Source organism: Zootoca vivipara, chromosome 13 (genome assembly GCF_963506605.1).
Source record: "Zootoca vivipara chromosome 13, rZooViv1.1, whole genome shotgun sequence".
Taxonomy (NCBI): domain Eukaryota; kingdom Metazoa; phylum Chordata; class Lepidosauria; order Squamata; family Lacertidae; genus Zootoca; species Zootoca vivipara.
Genome location: NC_083288.1, coordinates 3,243,331 through 3,267,590, shown reverse-complemented (window position 1 = coordinate 3,267,590; position 24,260 = coordinate 3,243,331). Strand labels below are relative to the sequence as shown.

Sequence of the window (24,260 nt, the reverse complement as noted above, 5' to 3'; positions counted from 1 at the left end):
GAAAGCTTCCAACATTTCTCTCCCGATACTGCTTTGTGGCAGAGAAGCGGGACCTATACATTGATTTGCATGCAAAAGATCACAGGTGACTTGAAACTAAGCAAGCTTTTATATATATATATATATATATATACCCATACCAAACAAATTAAGCAAACAGAGTGATATGGGCTCTGCTTTGGAGTGGGGGAAATCTTTATATTTCTTAACTAGCCCATAGCTGCAACTTTGCTCTCCTTTAAGTGTGCCACTGAGGTTCAAGAATAGCAAATGAAAGGAAAAGTGAAGAGTGTTTGAGGCAACAGGGCATCATTATTAAAATTTCACAAGATTCTTACTAATGATGTAATAATAAGTTTTAAAAGATGACTTACCTACACCATAGACCCAGTCGGTAGCAGCCACATTGTCAGTTCCTATTTTAACAAATGATTCAAACACATTGTATAGCACCTAAGAGGAAGATAAATTGATCATTTCATAAAGGAATCAAAGAAAGCGTTTTATTGTCTACCAATAACAATTTCCTATTTTTGTAATGTACACAATATCTTTCTTTGTCTTCTATATTGTTTTCTACACATGTACTATTTCTTGTTTTTTTTCTTTTTAGTATCTTAAAAGGTAAAGGGACCCCTGAAGGTCCAATGGTGACCAACTCTGGGGTTGCGGCGTTCATCTCGCATTATTGGCCAAGGGAGCCGGTGTACAGCGGTGTCATGTGGCCAGCATGACAAAGCCGCTTCTGGCGAACCAGAGCAGCACACAAAAACACCGTTTACCTTCCCACCGGAGCGGTACCTATTTATCTACTTGCACTTTGACGTGCTTTCGAACTGCTACGTTGGCAGGAGCTGGGACCAAGCAACGGGAGCTCACCCCATCGCGGGGATTCGAACCGCCAACCTTCTGATCGGCAAGCTCTAGGCTCTGTGGTTTAACCACAGCGAATTATCTTATCCCACCATTTTTTTAACAGTACCCTACCAAATGCAACATCTATAGGCATCTATTTTACATTTGTGATTATATTGTGATGGAAGAAAGCCTATTTGCAAAGAATTTGGGTGTGTGCTTACACAAACAGCTAACCTTTCTTTCTCTATGTAGTAAAACAGCAGTGATATTTACCTCAGTAAATTTATAGATTGCTGCTTCATACCGATTTACCTGTGTTCTGAGTCATTCAATGCATTCCTGATTTATCCGCAGTCTATTGGCCATTAGTTCAGAATTAATTCTGAGGAATTCGCTTTTATTTTGGACTGGAAAAAAAATAAAATCTTACCACAGTTACAGCATCATTAAGTAACGACTCTCCAAAGACAATGATGAAGAGGACTTCATTGACGTGAACTTCTTCAAATACAGCCAACACAGCAACAGGATCCACTGCAGCTATTAGACTACCAAACAAGAGGAAATCCAACCAACCACTTTTAAGGTCACCTAGAACAACAAAGCAAACCTCATAAGAATGTTGGCCAATCTTTTCTGGGGTGGGGAATTGAGTTGCATTTAAAATTGCCTTTCTTATGTGCTTGGTCCTTCTTGAGTGCATTGCAAGGGGGTGTACGTGTGCCTGGATTTACTAGTTTCATCGTGGTTAGAATTATTTCCCATTGAAATGTTAGGTTTGTTTAATTTAGGCACCATTCCCATATTAAGACTTGTGTGGATGTAAGTTACTGGATAAACCTGCCGCTTTCTTAAGGGTCTAATTCATGACACGCCTAATTCGTGAGCATGTGGAACAGATGTATACCCCCCAGCCCCTCCAAGTGTCTACCGTAGTATCAGGTAAATTCCACCTAAACATTAGGAAGAACTTCCTGACAGTAAGAGCTGTTCGGCAGTGGAATTTGCTGCCAAGGAGTGTGGTGGAGTCTCCTTCTTTGGAGGTCTTTAAGCAGAGGCTTGACAGCCATCTGTCAGGAATGCTTTGTTGGTGTTTCCTGCTTGGCAGGGGGTTGGACTGGATGGCCCTTGTGGTCTCTTCCAACTCTATGATTCTATGATTCTATGATTCTATGATTCTAGGTATGCCACTTATCTCCTTTTTAGCACATAGATCATGAAGTTTCAAGGTCAAAATAACTAGAGCTGGGAAAGATACAATTAGGACCACCTCTAACACATGCTGCATTTGCAGCCTGGCCACAGAAGCAGTGAAAGCCAGCCTTTCAAAATTAAACAGAGACCATGTTAATTTCGCAAACTGAACACATTTCCATTTCGCCAATGGTCTGCAGTCTGCAGTGATAGTGGCTGAACTGCACGACTGAAAACAAAGTAATAGTTAACCTGCTAGCAAAGAAGGTTCTCTTCCCTACCCCCCCCACCTCCCACCTTTAATGTGTTTAAATGTCAAAGGGGGTGTGTGATTGAGGTTTGCTTCAGACTGACAAGAGTTTTTTTCTTGATGATAATCCTGAGGTTTTGAGAGAGAACTATTCCCTAAGGCTAGATTGGAAGAACAATAGTGGCATGTGCCCATTCAACCTACCGGTAGTCAACAATGGCACTAAAGGGCACGGTTTCCATTTCAGAATAAAAAGGGCCTGTGGGCAGCAACTGTCCCCACTGCGCACAAAAGAAAGCAAAAGCAATCCTTTATAGTTGATTTCCAAACTACACCTATTGTAAACTGAGCCCTAACACAAACACCAAGAGGCTTGCCAATCCTAAATGCTACCAAAATGGCAGCCTATCTTTACTGTAACTTCAGAAGAAAGAGTAAACCAAACACAGGCCTAATCTGGCTTCGAAACTTACGCAACCGGATCTTGATGAGCAACTTGAGATGGGCAATCTTCTTTAAATGCAAAGATCATAGTTTTCTCAGAAGCTGTGAGCTCACCATGCATATCGTCCTAACCTAACCTAATGCACAGGTCGAAACAAAATAAAAAAATTCCTTCCAGTAGCACCTTAGAAACCAACTGAGTTTGTCATTGGTATGAGCTACCTACATGACCTGGAAGCTGTACGCCGGCTCCCTCGGCCAATAATGCGAGATGAGTGCCGCAACCCCAGAGTCGGTCACGACTGGACCTCATGGTCAGGGGACCTTTTACCTTTACCTTTACCCACCTGTAACTAATGCACAGGGTCTGTAGTGAGAATGTAGCTGGAGGGGAGTAACCACAGAGACTGCTCTGATCCCTTTGGAAGAAGGGCAGGATAAAAATATAGCAATAAATATATGTAATAAATTATCAGCTGTGATGCTGCTACCACCGCAAAGTGAGCAAAGCAGGTTTGTACCAAGTTCATGGCTTGGAGCGGTGGATGTGACCAATGCTCCACAGTTACTCATCCCAGGACAACCCAACAAAACATGAGCCAATAGCGAAGAATGAATGAAATAATGATTACCCATGCCTTACCCATTATTCCTGTGAGAAAGACCCCGTAGAGCGAAAGGCCTGTGGTGACAGTGTTCCAGATGGTCCCGACGACGGCATAGATAAGGATGGTGCCCAGGTTGCCAAAGAAGAGTCGGTTTGGCATGAAGTATCCTGCATCTAAGACGATGGGTGGCAGCAAGTAGAAGAAAAAGACGTCCGGCGTAAGGGTGAAGGAGGCAATGTGATCTGCTGCGAAGACAATGCCTCCCAGGATAATGCCCAGCACAATGAGCAAGACACTTTCTGGAACCACACTGGTGACTTTATGGGACAGGTGGAAAACTGTCAAGAAAACAACATGGACGAGAGTCAGAAGGCAAATGCAAGAAGAAACAGTAAATAATGCTTCTGGGTGCATAAAAGTGTGCAAAAGTCTGTAACTGACAATCCAGCCCTTAAAGCTCACGACTGATGAAATAGCACTGTGCAGTAGGTCTCTATTGACAATTTACTACTGCTGGCTTGCCGATCAGAAGGTTGGCGGTTCAAATCCCCGCGACGGGGTGAGCTCCTGCCAACCTAGCAATTCGAAAGCACATCAAAGTGCAAGTAGATATAGGTACCACTCTAGCAGGAAGGTAAACGGTGTTTCCATGCGCTGCTCTGGTTTGCCAGAAGCAGCTTAGTCATGCTGGCTACATGACCCGGAAGCTGTATGCCGGCTCCCTTGGCCAGTAAAGCGAGATGAGCGTCGCAACCCCAGAGTCATCCATGACTGGATCTAATGGATCCTTTATCTTTACCAATGACCTACTGCTCTAGGTTTCACATTAGACCAAGAGTAGGGAACCTGTGGACCCCCTCCAGATGCTGTTAGACTACAATTCCCATCACCCCTGGCCATTGGGCTATGCTGGCTGCATCTGGAGTCCAACTGCATCTGAAGGCCCTGGGAGTTCACCACCTCTATATAACACCAATGGTTTTTAGGTGAGCAGCCATCTAAACTGCTGAAGGAATTTTGAAGCAAGGAATTTTGTGGCATCTTAAAGACTAAGAAATCTCATTATGGCATGAATTTTTGTGGAGTACTGTAGAGCAAACCTCATCAGGTACATGGTGCGAATCCTCAGTTGTCAGATATATATGTTTGAAGGAGTAAATGCAAATGTTGGAATTAAACATGACAAGTACCGGTATGTCTGCAACAATTCAATTACAGCAGGGGTCAGCAAACTTTTCCAGCAGGGGCCCGGTCCACTGTCTCTCAGACCATGTGGGGGGCCAGACTATATTTTGAATAAAAAAATAATGAACAATTTCCTATGCCCCACAAATACCCCAGAGATGCATTTTAAATAAAAACACACATTCTACTCATGTAAAAACATGTTGATTCCCGGACCATTCGCAGGCCGGATTTAGAAGGCAATTGGGCCAGATCCGAGCCTTAGTTTGCCTACCCATGAATTAGAACTTAAAGGTATGCAAAACAACCCTTCACAGCAGCCGCAATTGGTGATAACACAATCACCTCAGCTTTCCTCCGGTGCTTTTTTTCTTTAAAAAAATGTTTAGGGGTACTCTCATTTTCCTACTCATATTAAAATACTGCCCCCCCAATAAGGCCAAACTTAGATCCACAAAATGTTAGGGGTATGCATACTCCTGCGTACCCCCAGAAAAAAACCCACTGATTGCTTTATTCAGACACAAATGAATGGAACTGAACATACGATTGTATTTTAATATTGTACTATTGTACTTTAATATTTTGTTGGAAGCCGCTCAGAGTGGCTGGGGAAACCCAGACAAATGGACGGGGTAATAATAATAATAATAATAATAATAATAATAATAATAATAAATTGCTATTCAGTGGTGACACAAAGTGATTTGATAGAACAAAACAGAAAATCCCTAAATGATTTAAGAATCAAAGCACCAACAATATATCTCAATGGAAGATGAAACAGATATAGTTGATGTTATTAAGCCCTGCAAAAGTACTGCCAGAGTAAATATGGGGACAAGCATTGCCAAGTAGAGAAATGGTCACTGGATCTTTCACATTATACTGCTGAAAGATCCAGTAATGGCTTCCCGAGAGTGCAAAAGATTTAGGAGCAGGGTGTGACTATTTTTGTCCTCCCATCCCTAGAGTGCCCTTATCAAAAGATGTGTGCCCTCTATAGTCCTTTTTTAATGCAAGCAGCTAATGAAGTGCTAAGAGCACTTGATGCTGTCAGGAGCCTATACCTGCATACCGGTAGCTGGCCTGCCAGCAGGCATGCATTTGCACAGCACTGGATAATTTTACTGCTGAAGTACCTAATCTAGAAAGCTGGCGTTGCATCCGGGGCTCTGGCCCTTTAATGATTTGATGAAACGGACACAGCTTGTCCTGCCACTGAAGTCTTGGAATCTGCAATTCAGTTACATTATGTGCAGAACACCTCGTTCTGAACTTTGGGGACCAATGGCTCAAGTCTTGTCAAGTCTCTAACATGGTAGAAAGAGCAATGTGAGTATATCATGGGGCAAGATGCCTTGCACCTTCTTCTCCTCCACAGATCTCTGCTCCAATAATGGCTAAAAAGCTGCCTGTTTATAATGGGGGGGAAAGAACTGTAAAATGAATTTTGCAGGGGAGGCTTGGGGTAAACACTCACTCAGAATAGGGAGCTCACATGCTGATTTTACTTCGTATCTTGACCAATGGGAAGGGATTGAAAATAGATAGCTAGTTTAAAGAGTGGAGATGCAGCGACAGCGCTGCCCACACCCTTCTGTTGCGCCATCACAATTATTAACATAATTTTTGGTGGTTCTTCCACCTTGGATTACCCCGCCCCACCCCCTTTGAATTGCTCTACCCTTAATGTTATAATACGTCAAAGACTCCCCAGGCACTCATTTAAATTAGAACAGGGCTGGGGAGAATACAGTGCCCTGTTTGGAGGAAATGGCTGGCTTTTAGGAGGGAGGTTACAGTGCAACATTTTGTTGCAGATCTCACTTGTAACATTGCTAATGTCGATTTTCTCTCCTCCTCCAATTAATATTTATTTGTAGAAAGTAGGTCACTTGTATCAGTTAATACAGTGTAGGAGTGAACAGTGTCCTGAAACGTATTATTCCAGTATGCAAGAAATAAGATCCATTTTCTTGTAATTTCCTTCTCAGTTTCTTTGGGATTCACATTGTTGTTCTCATACTTTGTTTCTAAAATACACATAGCATTGATATTCCACCTTCAAGTCTCACATCCTAAAATCAACGCACTGAGCTACTCTGTCCCAACTCTTCATAACCATCCCCCAAGCAAGCCAAGCGCATGGCTTCGGTGCCACAAATGTGTCCAAATCTACAGCCTAGGAATCAAAATGCCACACACAGCTCAACTACATTTCTAGCCAATGCTTTCTAGACATCTGTCTGCATCCTCTACGACACCATTAATTATTGTGGTTCCCCACTTGCTCTTATTATTTTTCCATATTCTAACAATGTCTGAGCCCTGGTCAAGGGCTAAGATACCTCTGTATTAGGACCCTGGCCAAATAAAACTCCTGCCTCAAAAGCTTTTAAAGTTTGAAAGAAAGAAATGGATGGATGCTATGATAGACAATAGGGACCCAGGTGGCGCTGTGGGTTAAACCACTGAGCCTAGGGCTTGCTGATCAGAAGGTCGGCGGTTCGAATCCCTGCAACTGGGTGAGCTCCCATTGCTCGGTCCCAGCTCCTGCCAACCTAGCAGTTCGAAAGCACGTCAAAAATGCAAGTAGATAAATAGGAACCGCTACAGCAGGAAGGTAAATGGCGTTTCTGTGTGCTGCTCTGGTTTGCCAGAAGCGGCTTTGTCATGCTGGCCACATGACCTGGAAGCTATACGCCGGCTCCCTCGGCCAATAATGCGAGATGAGCGCGCAACCCCAGAGTCAGTCATGACTGGACCTAATGGTCAGGGGTCCCTTTACCTTTACCTTATGATAGACAATAAGTGGGGTGCTTCCAAATACAGTACTATTCATTATTCTCTTTGCACATATAGACTATTATAGCAAAGAATAAATAAATTCTTTCCAGAAACCACACTGCAATAACCAGTGGAAGATGTTAAAGGGCCAGCCCACCCTTGAGGCAAGGTGAGGCAACTGCCTCAGGCAGCATGTTCCACAGGGGAAGCAGATCCTGACAATAGATCTTTATTCCGCCCTGGTTTCTGATGTAGATTTCCATTCATCCCTTCTTCCCTGGTGGGGAGGGGGAGATGCTATTTTACATTTCGCCTTGGGTGCCAAAATGTCTTGGTTCAGCCCTGGTAAAACATATTAGTAAACAATCAAGTAATCAATATACTTGCAGTGCCCTAATTATCGAGGCTTATGGCTCAATATCAGCTGTAAGAGCTAAAGAACAAAACTCAAAGTACCCCCTGTCTACCTTCCCTAATCTTAGCAAGTGCTGAAAATGTCTCCCAAGTTAGATATAATCTTAAAAAAACAACGGCTGGTTAGCACTTGGCTTGCTCTCTGGAAGGTTTATTAGTTGCTACACACTTAATGATCACCACAAAACCTGTATACACCATTGCAATGAGCTCATTAAAATCACAATTTAAGGTCACTGTTCTTTGTGGGTCAACAAATTAGCAAACTTACATTAGCAATTTAAAAGTGGACGCTATTTTAGGATCACCAGGTCAATGTTCCTCATTAAGTTATGAGGTCATGTGCACACCTGACTTCAGAAGTCAAATGTCAATGGAATTTGGAAACAGACCTATTGAAAACCTTGTGGTCAGTTTTTTTTTTGGGGGGGGGGGGAACCAGAGCAAATTGAAAGACCATTCTAGACCTGGATTTTGCAATCCATGAAATGAGGTGCATTTTTACATTGATCTTTGGAAGAGTGCTGTAGTTTAAAAGTCAAGGTAGCATGGGTTATAGCTTGACATGCTGAGCCATGGAAAGCCATACAAACCGATCTCTTCTAACATTCCCATGTTCCATTTTCTATGACTAAGCAGATAAGGTCCAGTTAGAGTTGCCAAAAAGCTTCAATACATTCTATTACATTGGCTTCTGTAAAACCAGAACAAGCCCTGTTACTTCTACTCTTTGCATACTGACTGTGGCTTTGTTAACATATCATTTTCTTAAACATAAGGTTAAGCAAATGCATATACAGTACCTTGATTGTTGCAAGCCTCCTTGTAAAAAAATCCAGGACGCCCCATCATCTCAGGTATTGGCACTATTACAGTGGGTGTTTCTGGCTATATGGACTCTGTTCTGAAACCATATGCCATCAGTGTTCCCAACTATGTACATGACACCACAGATTTTCTGAGGAAAATACAATCTTTGAATAATCTTCCTAACAACACCATACTAGCCACTATGGGTGTGGAATCTCTGTATACCAACATCCCACACAACAATGGTTTACTAGCCATAAGGAAAACCATTTCAGATCAAATCACAGCGGACTTTGCTACCAAACTCTGCTATTTTGTCCTTACCCACAACCACTTCAAATTTGGTGATGACCTGTTCCTCCAGATCAGCGGCACAGCCATGGGCGCCCGCATGGCCCCACAGTATGCCAACATCTTCATGGCAGATTTAGAACAACGTTTCCTAAACTCCTGCCCACTCAAACCTCTCTTGTACCTGCGATACATTGATGATATTTTTATTATCTGGACACATGGTCAACAGACCCTGGACACCTTCCACCAGACATTCAATGAATTTCACCCCAGCATTACTCTAACAATGAACCAATCTATGCAACACTACTATAAAAATATAGGATGGGCATATAGACACCACCTTATACCGTAAACCTACTGACCGACAAACATATCTACATGCTTCTAGCTACCATCCCAAACATACCAAACAATCCATTGTATATAGCCAGGCCCTATGTTACAACCGCATCTGTTCCAATTCTACAGGCAGAGACTCTCACCTAAGAGATCTACAGCAAACCTTTTTAGAACTATATCTGCCCAATGAAGTTAAACAACAGATCAACAGAGCCAGACTGATACCCAGAGAGAACTTGCTGCAAGACAGACCCAAAAAAGAAAATAACAGAACACCACTAGAAATCACATACAGCTCCCAAGTTAAAACAGTACAATGCATCATCAGAGATCTACAACCTCTCCTAAACTCTGGGAGGAAGACCTTTCATTGCCTACAGACAGCCACCCAATCTTAAACAACTCCTCACCCACAATAATACCACCACCAGACTTAACATGGGCACTAGTACCAGAGCCTGCAATAAACCCAGGTGCCAACTTTGCTGCCACACACACCCAGACAACACCATTACTGGCCCCAACAATATCAAACATACCATCTCAGGACTATTTAATTGCTCATCTTCTAACATTGTGTATATGCCATCAAATGCCAACAGTGCCCTTCAGCTCTCTATATTGGACAAACAGGCCAAACCCTATGCCAAAGGATGAATGGACATAAATCTGACATCAGGAATCACAAGACAGAGAAACCAGTAGGAGAACACTTCAGTCTCCCAGGACATTCTATACAAGATCTCAAAGTAGCTGTCTTATTACAAAAGAATTTCAGAAATAGACTGGAAAGAGAAGTTGCTGAACTGCAATTTATCACCAAACTTAAAACCACAGAGAAACCTGGTCTGAATAAAGACATTGGATTCTTATCTCATTATACATGATAAAGCTATCTTTAGCCATCTCAGCCCTTGCTTTTTCCTGCAAGACCAATTGCAGCCAGTCAATCACCCACTCCTACCACAAGGAGGGAGTAATACCCCTCCCCACCCTCTCACTATATATAAGCATCTGGTGACTTCTGTTTCAGTGTATCTGAAGAAGTGTGCATGCACACGAAAGCTCATACCAATGACAAACTTAGTTGGTCTCTAAGGTGCTATTGGAAGGAATTTTTTTTATTTTGTTTCAACTACACCAGACCAACACGGCTAACCTACCTGTAACTACTTCCTTGTAACTATGGTAAATGACCAAGGTGGGTGTTGGCAGGCTGGCTACTAGCTAATGAACTTGGAAGACACTTCCCCCCAAAATTGCTTGCATGATTTTAAAACTTGGCTTTGGTTTGGTTCACTTTTTAAAGGGGTTGCAGGAGGCATGATGGAAAACATAGCCCAATGAGTTACATTGGTTACCTTAGGGGAGGTGACATCCCAAGTCATATGCACAGAATATGACTATTGGATTTCACAATCCAATCAATGCAATTGAAGAAATAATTGCAAGAGAGTGGCCCTCAGGAGAGGAGGCCATTGTTCAACAGCTGATCTCATCAAACTAGCTGAAGATAGCAGGTACCACCACCTGTCCCAACAAAAGAAAATTCTATCAGGGTGAGGATCCATGTCAACCTCACCCCAGGAGGTACAGAGCTATACTAAATGACACCTCCCTGATCCTTTACACCTTTTGTTTATGGGAAGTTGAATATCACTCCACCTAAAATCACTTAGCCACAACCCAGGGGGTCTGACTCACCTGTTTTTCTCTCAGTACCTCTGGTTCCCACTTCTCTGGATCCTACAGAAGTAAAGGTCCCTGTTTGCTGCAGCTGCTTCAAAAGACCACCACCACCCTTGCTAGTTGGAGCAGAGAATCAATAAGCAATTTTCAGGGCCTGCTCTTGCTTGACTTTTCTTCCCTGTTTCCCTGCCTGACCCTGGAGTTGCAACCCTTCCCCCCCCCCCTTCCAATCCTTCAGAATTCCCACCAGAACTAGGAAAGTTGCATCCTACTTCCTGTCTTCTGAACATACATTCCCCACAAACTGGTAGCCTCCACATCTAGTTGCTCTTCCCACGTGTGTGTTTGTGTGTGCGCGCACACATTTTAGAAGCTACCCTTTGGTGTCTCTCCTCTTCCCAGCCAACCATGCCTGACTGAGGAGGCCTAGTCTACAAACGTGGGCAGAGAACAGGATAGTGCTGAACTCAACTATGCCTCCATCTCCTCTGATGTTTGGGTGCTATTTCTTGCTTGCAAGGGGGTGGGTGTTTGCGTGGCTGCAGTTCCTCTCAAACTAAAGAAATGTACGTCATAACAGTGTGAGAGATTATGGTAATTCATTATCTCAACCAGGTAGGAGTGACTAAGTCACGTTAACAAACAAGAGTATGTCTCCTTTTCATATCAGTATTTTTTAGAAGAGAAAGATGCTTTCGCAGGCGTATCATCTGCAGTCAAGAACAACATTCACCTTCCCTTTGCCATTTCCATAACAATCTTGTTCTCCTATGCTGTCATACTGTGATTTTGCTATTCCAAACTGAAGCAATGAAACTCGTATGTTTCATATGCATGTTTTGTTTGGTCATTATTGACCCTTTATGCAAGTCAGTGAGTGAGTTACTCCCTGATGCTTTTTTCTGTTAAAAACTGTCACCTAAATGAGAGGAGGAAAGGGCTATCAATGGGCAACCTCCAAAGCTGGAGTCAGCAATGCTTCTGAATATCAGTGGCTGGAAACCACTGGAGGGGAGAAATGTGCATATGCTCGTGTTCTGCTCCCTGCTTTCCCATAGGCATCTGGTTGGCCACTGTGAGAACAGGATGCTGGACCAGATGAGCCACTGGTCCGATCCAACCTGTGCACTCTCCCCTGCAGCTCTCCAAAGACTTGGTGAAAGGATTAGCTTTCCACCATGCACCTCTTCCCCATGTGTGTGAATGGATGAGTGTACATGTGCATAAATGAAGGCAAGCTTGTGAGGAGGCAGGGTGATGCAGTGCAGATCAGGGCACACGAGGGGAGAGTCCTCCCCATGTCCAGCCACATTAAGTTCCTATACCTGCCAAGTTCCTCTCTGAAAAATAAGGGACCAGACCGAAATTAGCATGCCGGAAGTAGCGCGGCGGCCATTTTGGAACTGGGCGGAGCATGCTAAGAAGTGACCTTTGATGCTGCTGTGCCCAGTTCCAAAATGGCTGCCGCGCCAGAAGTTGCACTGCAGCCATTTCAGAACTGGGCAGAGCAGCATCAAAAGTTGCTTCTGAGCATGCTCTGCCCAGTTCCAAAATGGCCGCCGCGCCAGAATAAACCGGGAAAAAACAAAAAAATCTGTTTTTTCGGCTGGGGACAGCTGGAAAAACGGGGGTTTCCCGGGGGAAACGGGAGACTTGGCAGCTATGTAAGCTTCTGACCACCCTTCTGTGGCAAAAAGGTTCCTCGCCCCCAAGATAGAGGGTGGCCAGTTCCATCTCACCCAGCTTCTGAGCTTTACATCTGGACTTCAGGTGGACCATTTCGTTGTCCCAGCAGGACAATGTTCTAAACTAAATCTGGAGCCAAGGTTTCACTGGTTTTTCTATGAGGAAAATGTCAAGTAACATTGTGGCTGAAATCAGAAACATAAACATTAGGAAGTTAAGTTGTTCCAGACTCAAATGAGGCTTATTTCTCAGTAAACATATTTAGGGCCAGGGTATGTATGTGACATAGTTCAAGTGTAGCACCACAGGCTAGAAAGAACATTTAGTTTTATTACATCTTATTGTTGACCAATAGTAAAAGGTCAGCAATAACACTAAGTGGTATTAGCAGAAAAGAATTGGAAGTAAAAAGGTTCGCCTCAGGTGTTCATAAAATGACATCAGCTGAGGTTGTAGCACAAAGCAAAATGGCATTCAAGAACATTAAGTCAAGGTTGAATAAGTTATTCACTTAATTCCCTGTTAAGATTGCCCTTCAAATGAATATGTGGTTTTGAAACTGAAGCAAGCTAAATAGTATGTGATTTTTTTAAAAAAAAAAAAAGTTAAAGCCATGTTCTGTAGATGATGGGAAACACATAGTGTAAAGAGGGGCAAAAGAGTCTGAAGTATTGACAGTCTCACAAAAAATTTTTTCTCTGTCACACATGCACACTGCCTTCATTCCACCACCGTCACCCCTTTAAATACACTGGCCAGAAGAAAGAGGAGTGTGAGGTAAATCCTAAAAGAGCAGTTGTCAGCTGCTTTACTCCACAGTTTGCCATCTAAAGGCTTTGTCGCCTCATGGTTTTCTCCCAGTTTGTTCACCAGTACAGTACTCGGGTGGTATCTGAACATAGTGTTTATTGATTTCAGTAAGGCTTTTGACAAAGTCCCCAATGATATTATTCTGAGGAAGCTGGTAAATGTGGGCTGAACAAAGTACAGTCGCACCTTGGAAGGCGAACGGAATCAGTTACGGAAGTCCGTTTGACTTCCATAATGCTCAAAAACCAAAGCACAGCTTCTGATTGGCTGCAGGAAGCTCCTGCGGCCAATCGGAAGCCAAAGAAGCCCCATCGGACATTCGGCTTCCATAAGAATGTTCAAAAACCAGAACAGTCACTTCCAAGTTTTGATCGTTGGGGAGCCAAAACATTAGAGAACTAGGCTGTTTGACTTCCAAGGTACAACTGTAACTGTTAGGTGGATTTGTAGCTGGTTGACTGACCAAACCCAGAGTACTCATTAATGGTTCCTAGTCATCATTCAGCCTGAACACTAAGGTCCAGACCCAAGGGCCTTCTGGCGGGTCTCACTGCGAGAAGCAAGATTAGAGGGAACCAGGCAGAGGGCCTTCTTGGTAGTGGCGCCCGCCCTGTGCAACACCCTCCCATCAGATGTCAAGGAAATAAACAACTATCTGAGAAGACATCTGAAGGCAGCCCTGTTTGTTGTTGTTTAGTCATTTAGGGAAGTTTTAAATGTTTGATGTTTCGTTGTGTTTTTAATATTCTGTTGGGAGCCACCCAGGGTGGCTGGGGAAACCCAGCAAGATGTGTGGGGTATAAATAAATAATATAATATAATATAATCATCATTATCCTGGGGAAAAGTCTGATGCTGCAGGGTTCTGTCCTGGGCCTGTTGTTGTTCAACATCTTCATAAACGTCTTGGATGAAGGAATTCAGGAGATGTTCATCCAATTTGGAGATGGCACCAAACTGGGAGGGGCAGCTAATGCCACAGAAGACAGAATCAGAATTCAAAATGACCTTAACAGATTGGAGAGTTGGGCCCAAGCTAACAAAATGAATTTCAATAGGGGAAAATGTAAGGTTCTACACTTAGGCAGGAAGAACCAGATGCACAAATATAAGATGGGGGGGGGGGTACCTGGCTTGCTAGTAGTATATGTGAAAAAGGATCTCAGGGTCTTGGTGGACCACAAGCTTAACACGAGTCACCAGTGTGATGCAGCAGCAGCAGCAAAAAGAAAAGAAAAGAAAAGAAAGCTAATGTTATTCTAGGCTGCATCAACAGAAGTCTAGTGTCCAGATCAAGGGAAGTAACAGTACCACTCTATTCTTGGTCACACCACACCTGGAATACGGTGTCCAGTTCTGGGAGCCACAGTTTAAGAAGGATGTTGACAAGATGTAATGTGTGCAGAGATGGGCCATCAAGATGACCAAGGGTTTATGAGGAACGGGATTTTCAAAGAGGGGTTTCACAGTGGACCGTATTAGGACTCCAGAGTGCGGGACTCCTTTCTGAACACAAAATACCAGCTGAACATATAAATGTGCTGCTTGATTTAATAGTTCCTTTTGTACTCCATTTAGAAAAGTATTTATTTAGTCTCTAATTGTGAATATTCTTGTACATCCATTTTTACATATTACTCTCATGAAGTAATTTATTAACTTTACTCTGATGCCTTCTTCATTGTCTTGCAGACAGGGGCAAGGAACCTCTTGCAAAGACAATAACAGGAAGAGCTGCAAGTTAAACAGTCACCATTACTGAGAATTCACCTGACGGGAAAGCACCTACAGCATTTTTCTTCTTTTGTTGTTGGGGGTGGAAAGAAGGTGGCAGACAGGTATCTGCAAAAGTATGTACTTAGCACTTACTAATGTACACATTTAAGAACTGAAGAAGATTAGCTTGACAAAGTACACCAAAGGAAGTGCACAGAGATTAAGGGGTCAAAGCACTTGGCTTTAGGATAGCTAATGCAACTACTTGTGAGTAAGTGATTTGGGACAGCTATCAGCTTGTGTTTTGCTTCCAAAGTGAAGAGGTGAGAGGGCAGAACCTGGCAGAACTGAACAGAGTTGGATTTCTAGCAGTTAATTCTCCAACTATCTAGTTACTAGTGGTTATGGGGAAAGAGAAAGCCAAAGAGATTATGGACTGTAGGTCTGGTGAATCATGAAAGTGTCCTTAAACATGGAACATCAGAAGCTGCCCATACAGCAGCTCACTAACACTTTGCTCCTCTAACCCCGTAGGCAGGGTCTCAATGGCAGAGAAGGTGTGTGTGTCTTTCATGCCACCTGCTACCTAATTGTGAACCTAGGATCTTCAGTGTGCAAACAAAGTGTGTGGTCTATCACTGATCCTTAAAAATGCCATTTACCATATACACCGGGGGGGGGGGGTTGCCAACCTGGTCCCTACCGTCCACTAGTGGGTGTTTCAGGATTCTAGGTGGGCAGTAGGGGCTTCTATGGCACAAGCTGAATCCTTCCATTGAGCACTGGTGGGCGGTAAGGAAATTTTACCATCAAGAAAAATGCATTAGTGGGCGGTAGGTATAAAAAGGTTGACTACCCTGATATACATGATGTTTTCGGTCTGAGCCAATAAAAATAAAAGAAATCAAATTAAATTAAAACTCTTCTTTATATGTAGGGTGTTCCTGTCCTACAAAGTCCCCAATGTACATAGGTAATGCCCAGCAAAAACTAACCTCTATCCTACTTAAATTAATATGACTAAAAGTGCTCAACTTTGGGCTGAATACGGTACATACCTACCCATGTGAACCAAGCAATGATATAACATAGCCAAGCATAAAAAATTGTGGCTTCTTTTCCCAAAAATGGGCAGCTGTTTCCTAGAATCATGGTGGAGCTATGATGTATCTGGAGGTTTGCCCCTTAGATTCTCTGTCCAGGAGGTCCAGCTCCTGTCTTTCTGGAAGCTATTCTACCCCCTAGGGCCTGGGCAGAAGCCACCCAGCTGCACTGCCACATTATTCAGAGTTTTGTCCTAGGGAGAGCCCCACCCACAATCATAAAGATTTAAAGCAGATTATTATTATTTCTTCTTTTTGCCACTGTAGAGCTAAAGCTCTACATTTTGTCTACAAAGTAGACATAATGAAAACTTTGCCTGCCAAAGCTTATTTCAGTCTGGCTGGGGTCCATGGGAGCTGTATTGCAAAACATCTGGAGGGACCATAGCTGCCAAGTTTTCCCTTTTCTCGCGAGGAAGCCTATTCAGCATAATGGAAAATCCCTTTAAAAAAGGGATAACTTGGCAGCTATGGGAGGGACACATGTTGAGGAAACCTGGTTCATATAAACCAGTTCATTTCTCATGTCTCTAGGCTGCCGTGCCAACCCTTTTAATTGTTACGTAACTAAAACTGGGACCTGCAACAAAATACTGCACCATGGAATACCCTATTGACTTTTACAGCCTGTCGGCTAAGCTCACCTCTGCAATACTCTGCTCCATTCCTCCTATTGAGTGGTTTACTAGTTTCCCACTCTGAGCTCTGTCCTTGTTGGGCTGATTTTTATGGGGGGGATTCCCCTCCTTAATATCCCCCCACCTAAAGATTTGTTGTTCCTGTATAAATCTTGGGGCTTCCCCACCCCCAGCCCTGCTGATAAGCTTCTCTGGTACATGATTGGGACTGTTTTGGCTGCATAAGCAACGGCATTCACACCTGAGCATTGGTAATAGAGGAAATGATAGGTTTCCACTAAGAAAAGCAAAGAATGACATAAATTGTATCCTCTTAAGTGTGGTTGCTGTGTCCCCTCTACTCTAAGAACTTTCCTCCCCAAAGCCTCAGTATTAAATGCATATTGCATACTTTTTTCTGTTGCCTGCTTCTCCAGGCCCAATGAGATTTGGAAGGAGCTGCAATGGAAGTTTGCAGAATTGGAAGGTGCAAGGCAGAAGGAGAACAGTACAGGCAGGGGAAAGTGCTTGCTCACCACCTCCCAAAATTTAATGGTGAACTGCATTCAAAATGAAAAGGTGCCTTATTTTGCAATGCTGATAGGTGCAGAGAAAGCAAGAAGTGGAGAAAAAGTACTGTGGGATCAGTTCCCAAACTTCAAAACACTAAACAATGGAGCATGGCATTAAAACATGGCTCCTCTGTAATCAGCTTTTGTCTTCATCCAGCCTGGGTAAACTCTTCCTGTTTCCTTCCAAAATGGAACCTGCATCTATGACATGCTGAAGGAAGCATGTTTCTCTGCAGGTTACTGAAACTAGAATCTGTATCAAGGATAAGGGATAGTTACCATATTGAGTATGGAGAAAGCTAGAGAGTTCCAGAAAAAAACTTCTGCTTCATTGACTACGCAAAAGCATTTGACTGTGTCGACCACAGCACACTATGGCAAGTTCTTAAAGAAATGGGAGTGCCTGATCACCTCATCTGTCTCCTGAGAAATCTCTATGTGGGACAAGAAGCTACAGTTAGAACTGGATATGGAACAACTGATTGGTTCAAAATTGGGAAAGGAGTATGACAAGGTTGTATATTGTCTCCCTGCTTATTTAACTTATATGCAGAATTCATCATGCGAAAGGCTGGACTAGATGAATCCCAAGCAGGAATTAAGATTGCCGTAAGAAATATCAACAACCTCAGATAAGCAGATGACACAACCTTGATGGCAGAAAGTGAGGAGGAATTAAAGAACCTTTTAATGAGGGTGAAAGAGGAGAGCGCAAAATATGGTCTGAAGCTCAACATTAAAAAAACTCAGATCATGGCCACTGGTCCCATCACCTCCTGGCAAATAGAAGGGGAAGAAATGGAGGCAGTGAGAGATTTTACTTTCTTGGGCTCCTTGATCACTGCAGATGGTGACATCAGTCACGAAATTAAAAGATGCCTGCTTCTTGGGAGAAAAGCAATGACAAACCTAGACAGCATCTTAAAAAGCAGATACATCACCTTGCCGACAAAGGTCCGTATAGTTAAAGCTATGGTTTTCCCAGTAGTGATGTATGGAAGTGAGAAGGCTGATCGCCGAAGAATTGATGCTTTTGAATTATGGTGCTGGAGGAGACTCTTGAGAGTCCCATGGACTGCAAGAAGATCAAACCTATCCATTCTTAAGGAAATCAGCCCTGAGTGCTCACTGGAAGGACAGATCCTGAAGCTGAGACTCCAATACTTTGGCCACCTCACGAGAAGAAAAGATTCCCTGGAAAAGACCCTGATGTTGGGAAAGATTGAGGGCACTAGGAGAAGGGGACGACAGAGGACGAAATGGTTGGGCAGTGTTCTTGAACCTACCAACATGAGTTTGACCAAACTGCGGGAGGCAGTGGAAGACAGAAGTGCCTGGCGTGCTATGGTCCATGGGGTCACGAAGAGTCGGACACGACTAAATGACTAAACAACAACAACCATATTGATTATATTTTACTTCTATGCAACTAGTATTTCTCTCACTCACTTTCATGCCTAAAATGGCGAGATTGGCTTATTTCACATCAGCCTTCATTCCCACCTTGCCAGGCCCATTTGACTTGAATTTTTTGGCAGGAAAATCTGAGTGACTTTGTTACTCTATTCAAATATATATTCGCACAAGCATGATCTTAAGAGCCTGTGCTAAGTGATTGAGCTAAGCAGCCTATTTGTCTTTTGAAGAAAAGACCAAGGAACTGAAAATCATTTATCTTGGCTCTGATATGCTCAGAAGGAATAGTTCAGACTCAGAAAAAGAAAAGAAACAAGAAAAGAAGCTATAGCTTTTCACCTAATTACATTTTAGCTCAGTACAAAAGAAATCAAGGTGTGAAAACAGGCATTCTTCTGTGCTTGAGAAAACAACAGCTATGAATGAAGTCAAATTCATGTATTGTAGAGTAGGGGAAAACAAGCTGATGGGCATTGACCACCTCTTTTTTAAAAAAAATCATGCCACCACCCGGAAGTACTGAAAAATTAAGGCTAAGACTTCAGCTGAAAAATATTTCTGGTACTAGGATCAAATTTCTAGATGCCCAGGTGACCTCCTAGATCTTGAGATAAATCCAGTCTGCTTGCCACCAAAACCCACCTCTACACACTGAAAAGTGTTATACCATTTGGAGACTACAGCCATAAGGATCACGGGACCCACAACACCCCCTGCACCATATTCTTGGTGACCACAGCAGAGGGCATAGCATCCATCTCACAACATTCATCCAAATACCATAGCAAGGAGAGGGAAGAAGTCACCACATCCCCAGGCTATGTTCAATGTGCATAAAGGCTGCAGGCCTTGTCCAAAGGACGAGAAAATGCCTGCTTACCACAATGAATTTCAAACAATGTTTCAGGGAACCCTGAGGTTTCTCTGTCATGAGGAGTTTCTCACTGAGATGGTCAGTAACGAAATACAGGCCCCTGAGAGGGACACTAGGACTGAACTGCAGCCTCAGTCCAGTTTTGAACGTGCTATAGGGCAGGGGGCACCAATCTTTTTTGCTTGCACTGACAGTTTGCAGAGCTTACAGCAGGAATGCACAACCTTTTCTCCTTTGAGAGCCACAGCACCGCCCCAGTGGGTGTAGCCATCACTGGGAATAGCCAGAGTCAAATGTGGGGGAAATACCATAAGAAGAGCCTGCTGGATCAGGCCAATATCCCATCTAGTCCAGCATCCTGTTCTAACAGAATCCAAGAAACTGGTATTCCAAGGCATGGAGGCAGAACATAGTCATCATGATTATTATTATTATTATTCATTTATTTATTTATTTATTTCTACCCCGCTCATCTGGTTGGGTTTCCCCAGGTACTCTGAGCAGTTGTCAACAGAACATTAAAAACAGAATAAAACTTCAAACATTAAAAACTTCCCTAAAAAGGGCTGCCTTCAGATCGAATAGCCTTTGATAGTCCTCTCCACCATGAATTGGTCTAATCCTTTTTTAAGCCATCCAAATTGGTGACCATCACTGCCTTCTGTTAACTATGCTCTGTTCGAAGGAGCACATTCTTTTATCCATGCTGAACAGGGCCGTCTCAAGCATGTCGGGCGCCCTGGCGCCATGGTGTGGAGATCGCCCCGGTGGGTGGGCGCAGTGTGCAGCACGGCTGCCGCACAGCGCCCCCCTGCCGGCCCCGCGCCCTGGCGCCCCGCGCCACCCAGCCTTACCTGTTAGGGAATTTTATGGGGGGGAGCTGGGTGACTGAGCAGCCTCGCACCCAGAATTTTGCCCTAACACTACCCCTAGAGCCAGCCCTGATGCTGAATCTCCTAACATTCATTTTAATTGGATGCTCACGAGTTCAAGTGTTATGACACAGAGAGAAAACTTTTCTCTATTCACTTTCTCCATGCCATGCATAATTTTATAAACTTCTACCATGTTACTCTTACTTGCCTTTTCTCCAAACTAAAAAATTCCAAACACTGCAACCTTTCTTCATAAGCGAGTTGTTCCATCCCCCTGACAGTTTTGGTTTCCCTTTGAGAACCTTTCTCAACTCTACAATATCCTTTTTTGAGGTGAGGCAACCAGAACTGTACACAGTATTCCAAATGCAATCACACCATAAATTTGTACAATATTGTTAAGATATGAGCAGTTTTGCTTTCGATTCCTTTCCCAATGATCCCATGAAAATTGCCCTTTTCATGGCTGCCACTCACTGGGCCAACAACTTCATTGAGCTATCTACAATGGCCCCAAGGTCTTATTCCTGGTCTAGCACTGCCAGTTCAAACCCCTTGTGTGCACATGTGAAATTTAAGATTCTTTTTACTCCAACGTACATCACTTTACATTTGTTTACATTGAATTGCATTTGCCATTTTACTGCTCATTCACTCAATTTGTATGTGCTTCAAGCTGCCCAAAGTGGCTGGGGAAACCCAGCCAGATGGGTGGGGTATAAACAATAAAAAAAATATTTTAGTAGTAGTGGTGGTGGACATTTTGGAGCTCTTTTCGCAGGGGCAAAAAACCAAAAAACCTACCAAACCAACCAACCATCACTTGGACAAACCTGTACCTAGAAACGTGGCACAAAAGGAAGTCTGGATGAGTGCTAGGTTAACCAGATGCCCATCTATCTATGTGCTTGCTGACACTCTCAAAGAATTCTAATAGGTTTATGAGACAGAATATTCCCTTACAGAAGCCATGCTGGTTCTGCTTCAGTAAGACTTGTTCTTCTATCTTTAAAAATAGTTTTTACCAGTTTTCCGGGGACAGATGTCAAGCTAACTGGCCTGTAATTTCCATGATCCCTGCTGCATCCCTTTTTTAAAAGTGCTATGTTGGGCACTTTCCAGTCCTCAAGTTTGGAGACGGATCCAAGGGACAAGCTTCTTTTTTTTATTGTTGTTAGAAGATCAGCAATTTTACATTTGAGTTATTTGAGAACTCTCAAGAGGATGTCATCCAGACCCAGCAATTTGTCAATTTTTATTTTGTCTATTAGACCTAAAACTTCACCTCTTGTCACTACTATCTGTCTTAGTTCAGGCACTGGGATTCATCCTATATCCTCTGTTGTGAAAACAGATCTAAAGAATTCATTCAGCTTCTCCCCGATCTCCTTATCCTCCTTTGACTCCCTTATCATCCAAGGGTCCAACTGCCTTCCTGGACATTTTCCTGCTACTAAGAACTTATTGTTTCTGGTCTTAATGTTTTCAGCAACGTGTTCCTCAAATTAATTTTTAGTATCCCTTACTTATTGTCTGCTTGCACTTTTTTTGCTAAAGTTTGTGTTCCTTTTTGTTATTTTCATTTGGACAAGAGTTCATTTTTTTGAAGGAAGCCTCCTTGCCTCTAATTAACCACGCCAGTTTCCTCTTGGCCTTCATGGTACCTTTCCTGCTCTGAGGTATATATTCAAGTTGTGTTTCCAATTTTCTGTCTTTAAACAATTCCCAAGCAATTCTGAGTGATTTGACCACCTTGATTTTGCTTCTCAACTGCCTTTTTCACTAAGCCCCTCATTCTGGGGAAGTTTACTCTTTTGAAATCAGCTGTGACTGTGGTGGAATTCCTTCACAATTGGCTATTTACAGGTATACTTTATTTAACAGCACTCTGATCACTGCTCCCACCTGGCTCAACTAAGCTTACATCTCACACCAGATCCTGGGTGCCATTTATCTCCATTTATTCTGCTGCTGCTCCTTCCCTCTTCTCTCTCTCTCAACTCTTCCTTCCTCTCTGCCCAGTGAGCTGCTGGGGAAGGAACACATCACTCTTGTCACAGGGCTGAACTGTTTGCTTGCAAAGGGCTTTTGATATTTGGCCATGGGCCACAGATTGCTAACAGTGTATTTGTTTTCAATGGATTGCTCCTTTTGTTTCAAAACACTTACAGGTACGTCCAAGGGCATAGGGTTATTCTAGAATAGCTGGGTTCTTTGATGGAATGAACTTTTGGTTTTGGTTTCCATCAGCCTTAAAATGTATGATTTAACCCATATGGGCAACGTATTAGTACCTATGAGTTATCTCTCTTTTTTTAACTTCCAGAGTTCAATGGATTGTGTGTTTCTGCATAATATGTATACAGTAATAAGAAAGATGAGCAAAATAAACAAATTTTGTGTTCCATCAGCTGGCATAATCAAAAGGATTTGTGTTGACTTTAAGCACTGAAATGCAACCACCAAGAGGGGTCCACTGAGACTTGCGCAAAAGCTGCTTACGTTGAGGCACACCTTGATTCCTTATGTAAATTCACTGTATACAAAGTGCTGCTGTGAACAGCTGCCACATTATCTATGGGCTGTAATGTGAACCATGTAGAGCTGTGCTGCTTTGGGATCTCATTTCTTACTGTAAATAATTAAGACTTGCATCTAGAAAAGCTTAGTTGTGCCCTTGCATGTGTGTGACTAGGAGGTGGGGACAAAGGAAGGGAGGATACAACCTAACAGGTCTTCTGAATGCATTAAATTAGTCAGATGGAAACTAAATGTGATCACAGGCATCCATTTACAGTAAGGAAATTTAACACAAGCATTGTTTGCATAAGCCCTAAGACTGGCAACACTCACTTGGCAAGTCCAGGCTTCTAGAAATTCCAGGCTAATATATTTACTTACTTTATTCTTATTATAGCCAAAGTGCAGATTTAAAAGATACCTGGTGCAGCAACACAAATCGAAGCCATATTCTTCATTGATAAGATAGCAAGCCACGTGCAATCCATACCTGTGCCTTTTCCAATGATGGAAAAAGCCTCGTTTTAATTGAACGTCCACAAAACCCAACACAAAGGAGCATGCCTGGAGCTAGACAGTGTACACGAGTGTAATAGTTTGCTGCACAGGATGGATTTTGTTAAACAATTACCTATTTTAAATCAGGAGGAGGAGGCTGCAATCCTAGGCACAGGGAATAACAAGTCACATTATAATAATTGGCATTTTCTTGCAAATAAGCATGAATAGGATTGTACTGCAAGCATGCTACAGCTTTCACAAGTGTTGGTAGCGCTGGTCAAATATCTTCAATTCTATTTAATTTGTTGAATATATGTAGTCAAATTCAGGGGAGGGGGGGACAAATGCCTAAATGTGTACCACTCATTGCCAGAACACTGTAAGTGAAGAGCCAAACTAGGTAGAATATGTATGTATATTTTCTCTTCTTTACCTCTGTAAGTAAATAAAGATTTAGGGCCAAAATATATATGCATGTATCTTTGCAAACCAGCCCTTTTCCCACTCAAAAGCTTTTCTCTAGTGGACTGGAAAGCAGCAATTGGTGAGCAATTTCAAGTTTAAAAAAGGAGATTCTGACTAAACACCAGGAAGAACTTTCTGACAGTAAGAGCTGTTTGACAGTGGAATGGAATCCCTCAGAACAGGCATGTCAAACCTGCGGCCCTCCAGATGTTTTGGACTACAATTCC

General features: G+C 42.9%; 1 protein-coding gene across 3 annotated transcripts in view; it reads right to left on the bottom strand.

Moving 5' to 3' along the window:
- The window catches only part of SLC9A3 (solute carrier family 9 member A3), a 108,226-nt gene that overhangs the window by 32,220 nt on the left and 51,746 nt on the right, over positions 1-24,260 (bottom strand). For all 3 annotated transcript variants that reach the window (XM_035134704.2, XM_035134705.2, XM_035134706.2), the window contains exons 2-4: positions 3,390-3,692; positions 1,289-1,449; positions 375-453 (exon numbers count right to left, since the gene is read on the bottom strand). In XM_035134704.2, the coding sequence (XP_034990595.2) occupies positions 375-453; positions 1,289-1,449; positions 3,390-3,692 (543 nt within the window). The remainder of the gene's footprint in view (positions 1-374; positions 454-1,288; positions 1,450-3,389; positions 3,693-24,260) is intronic.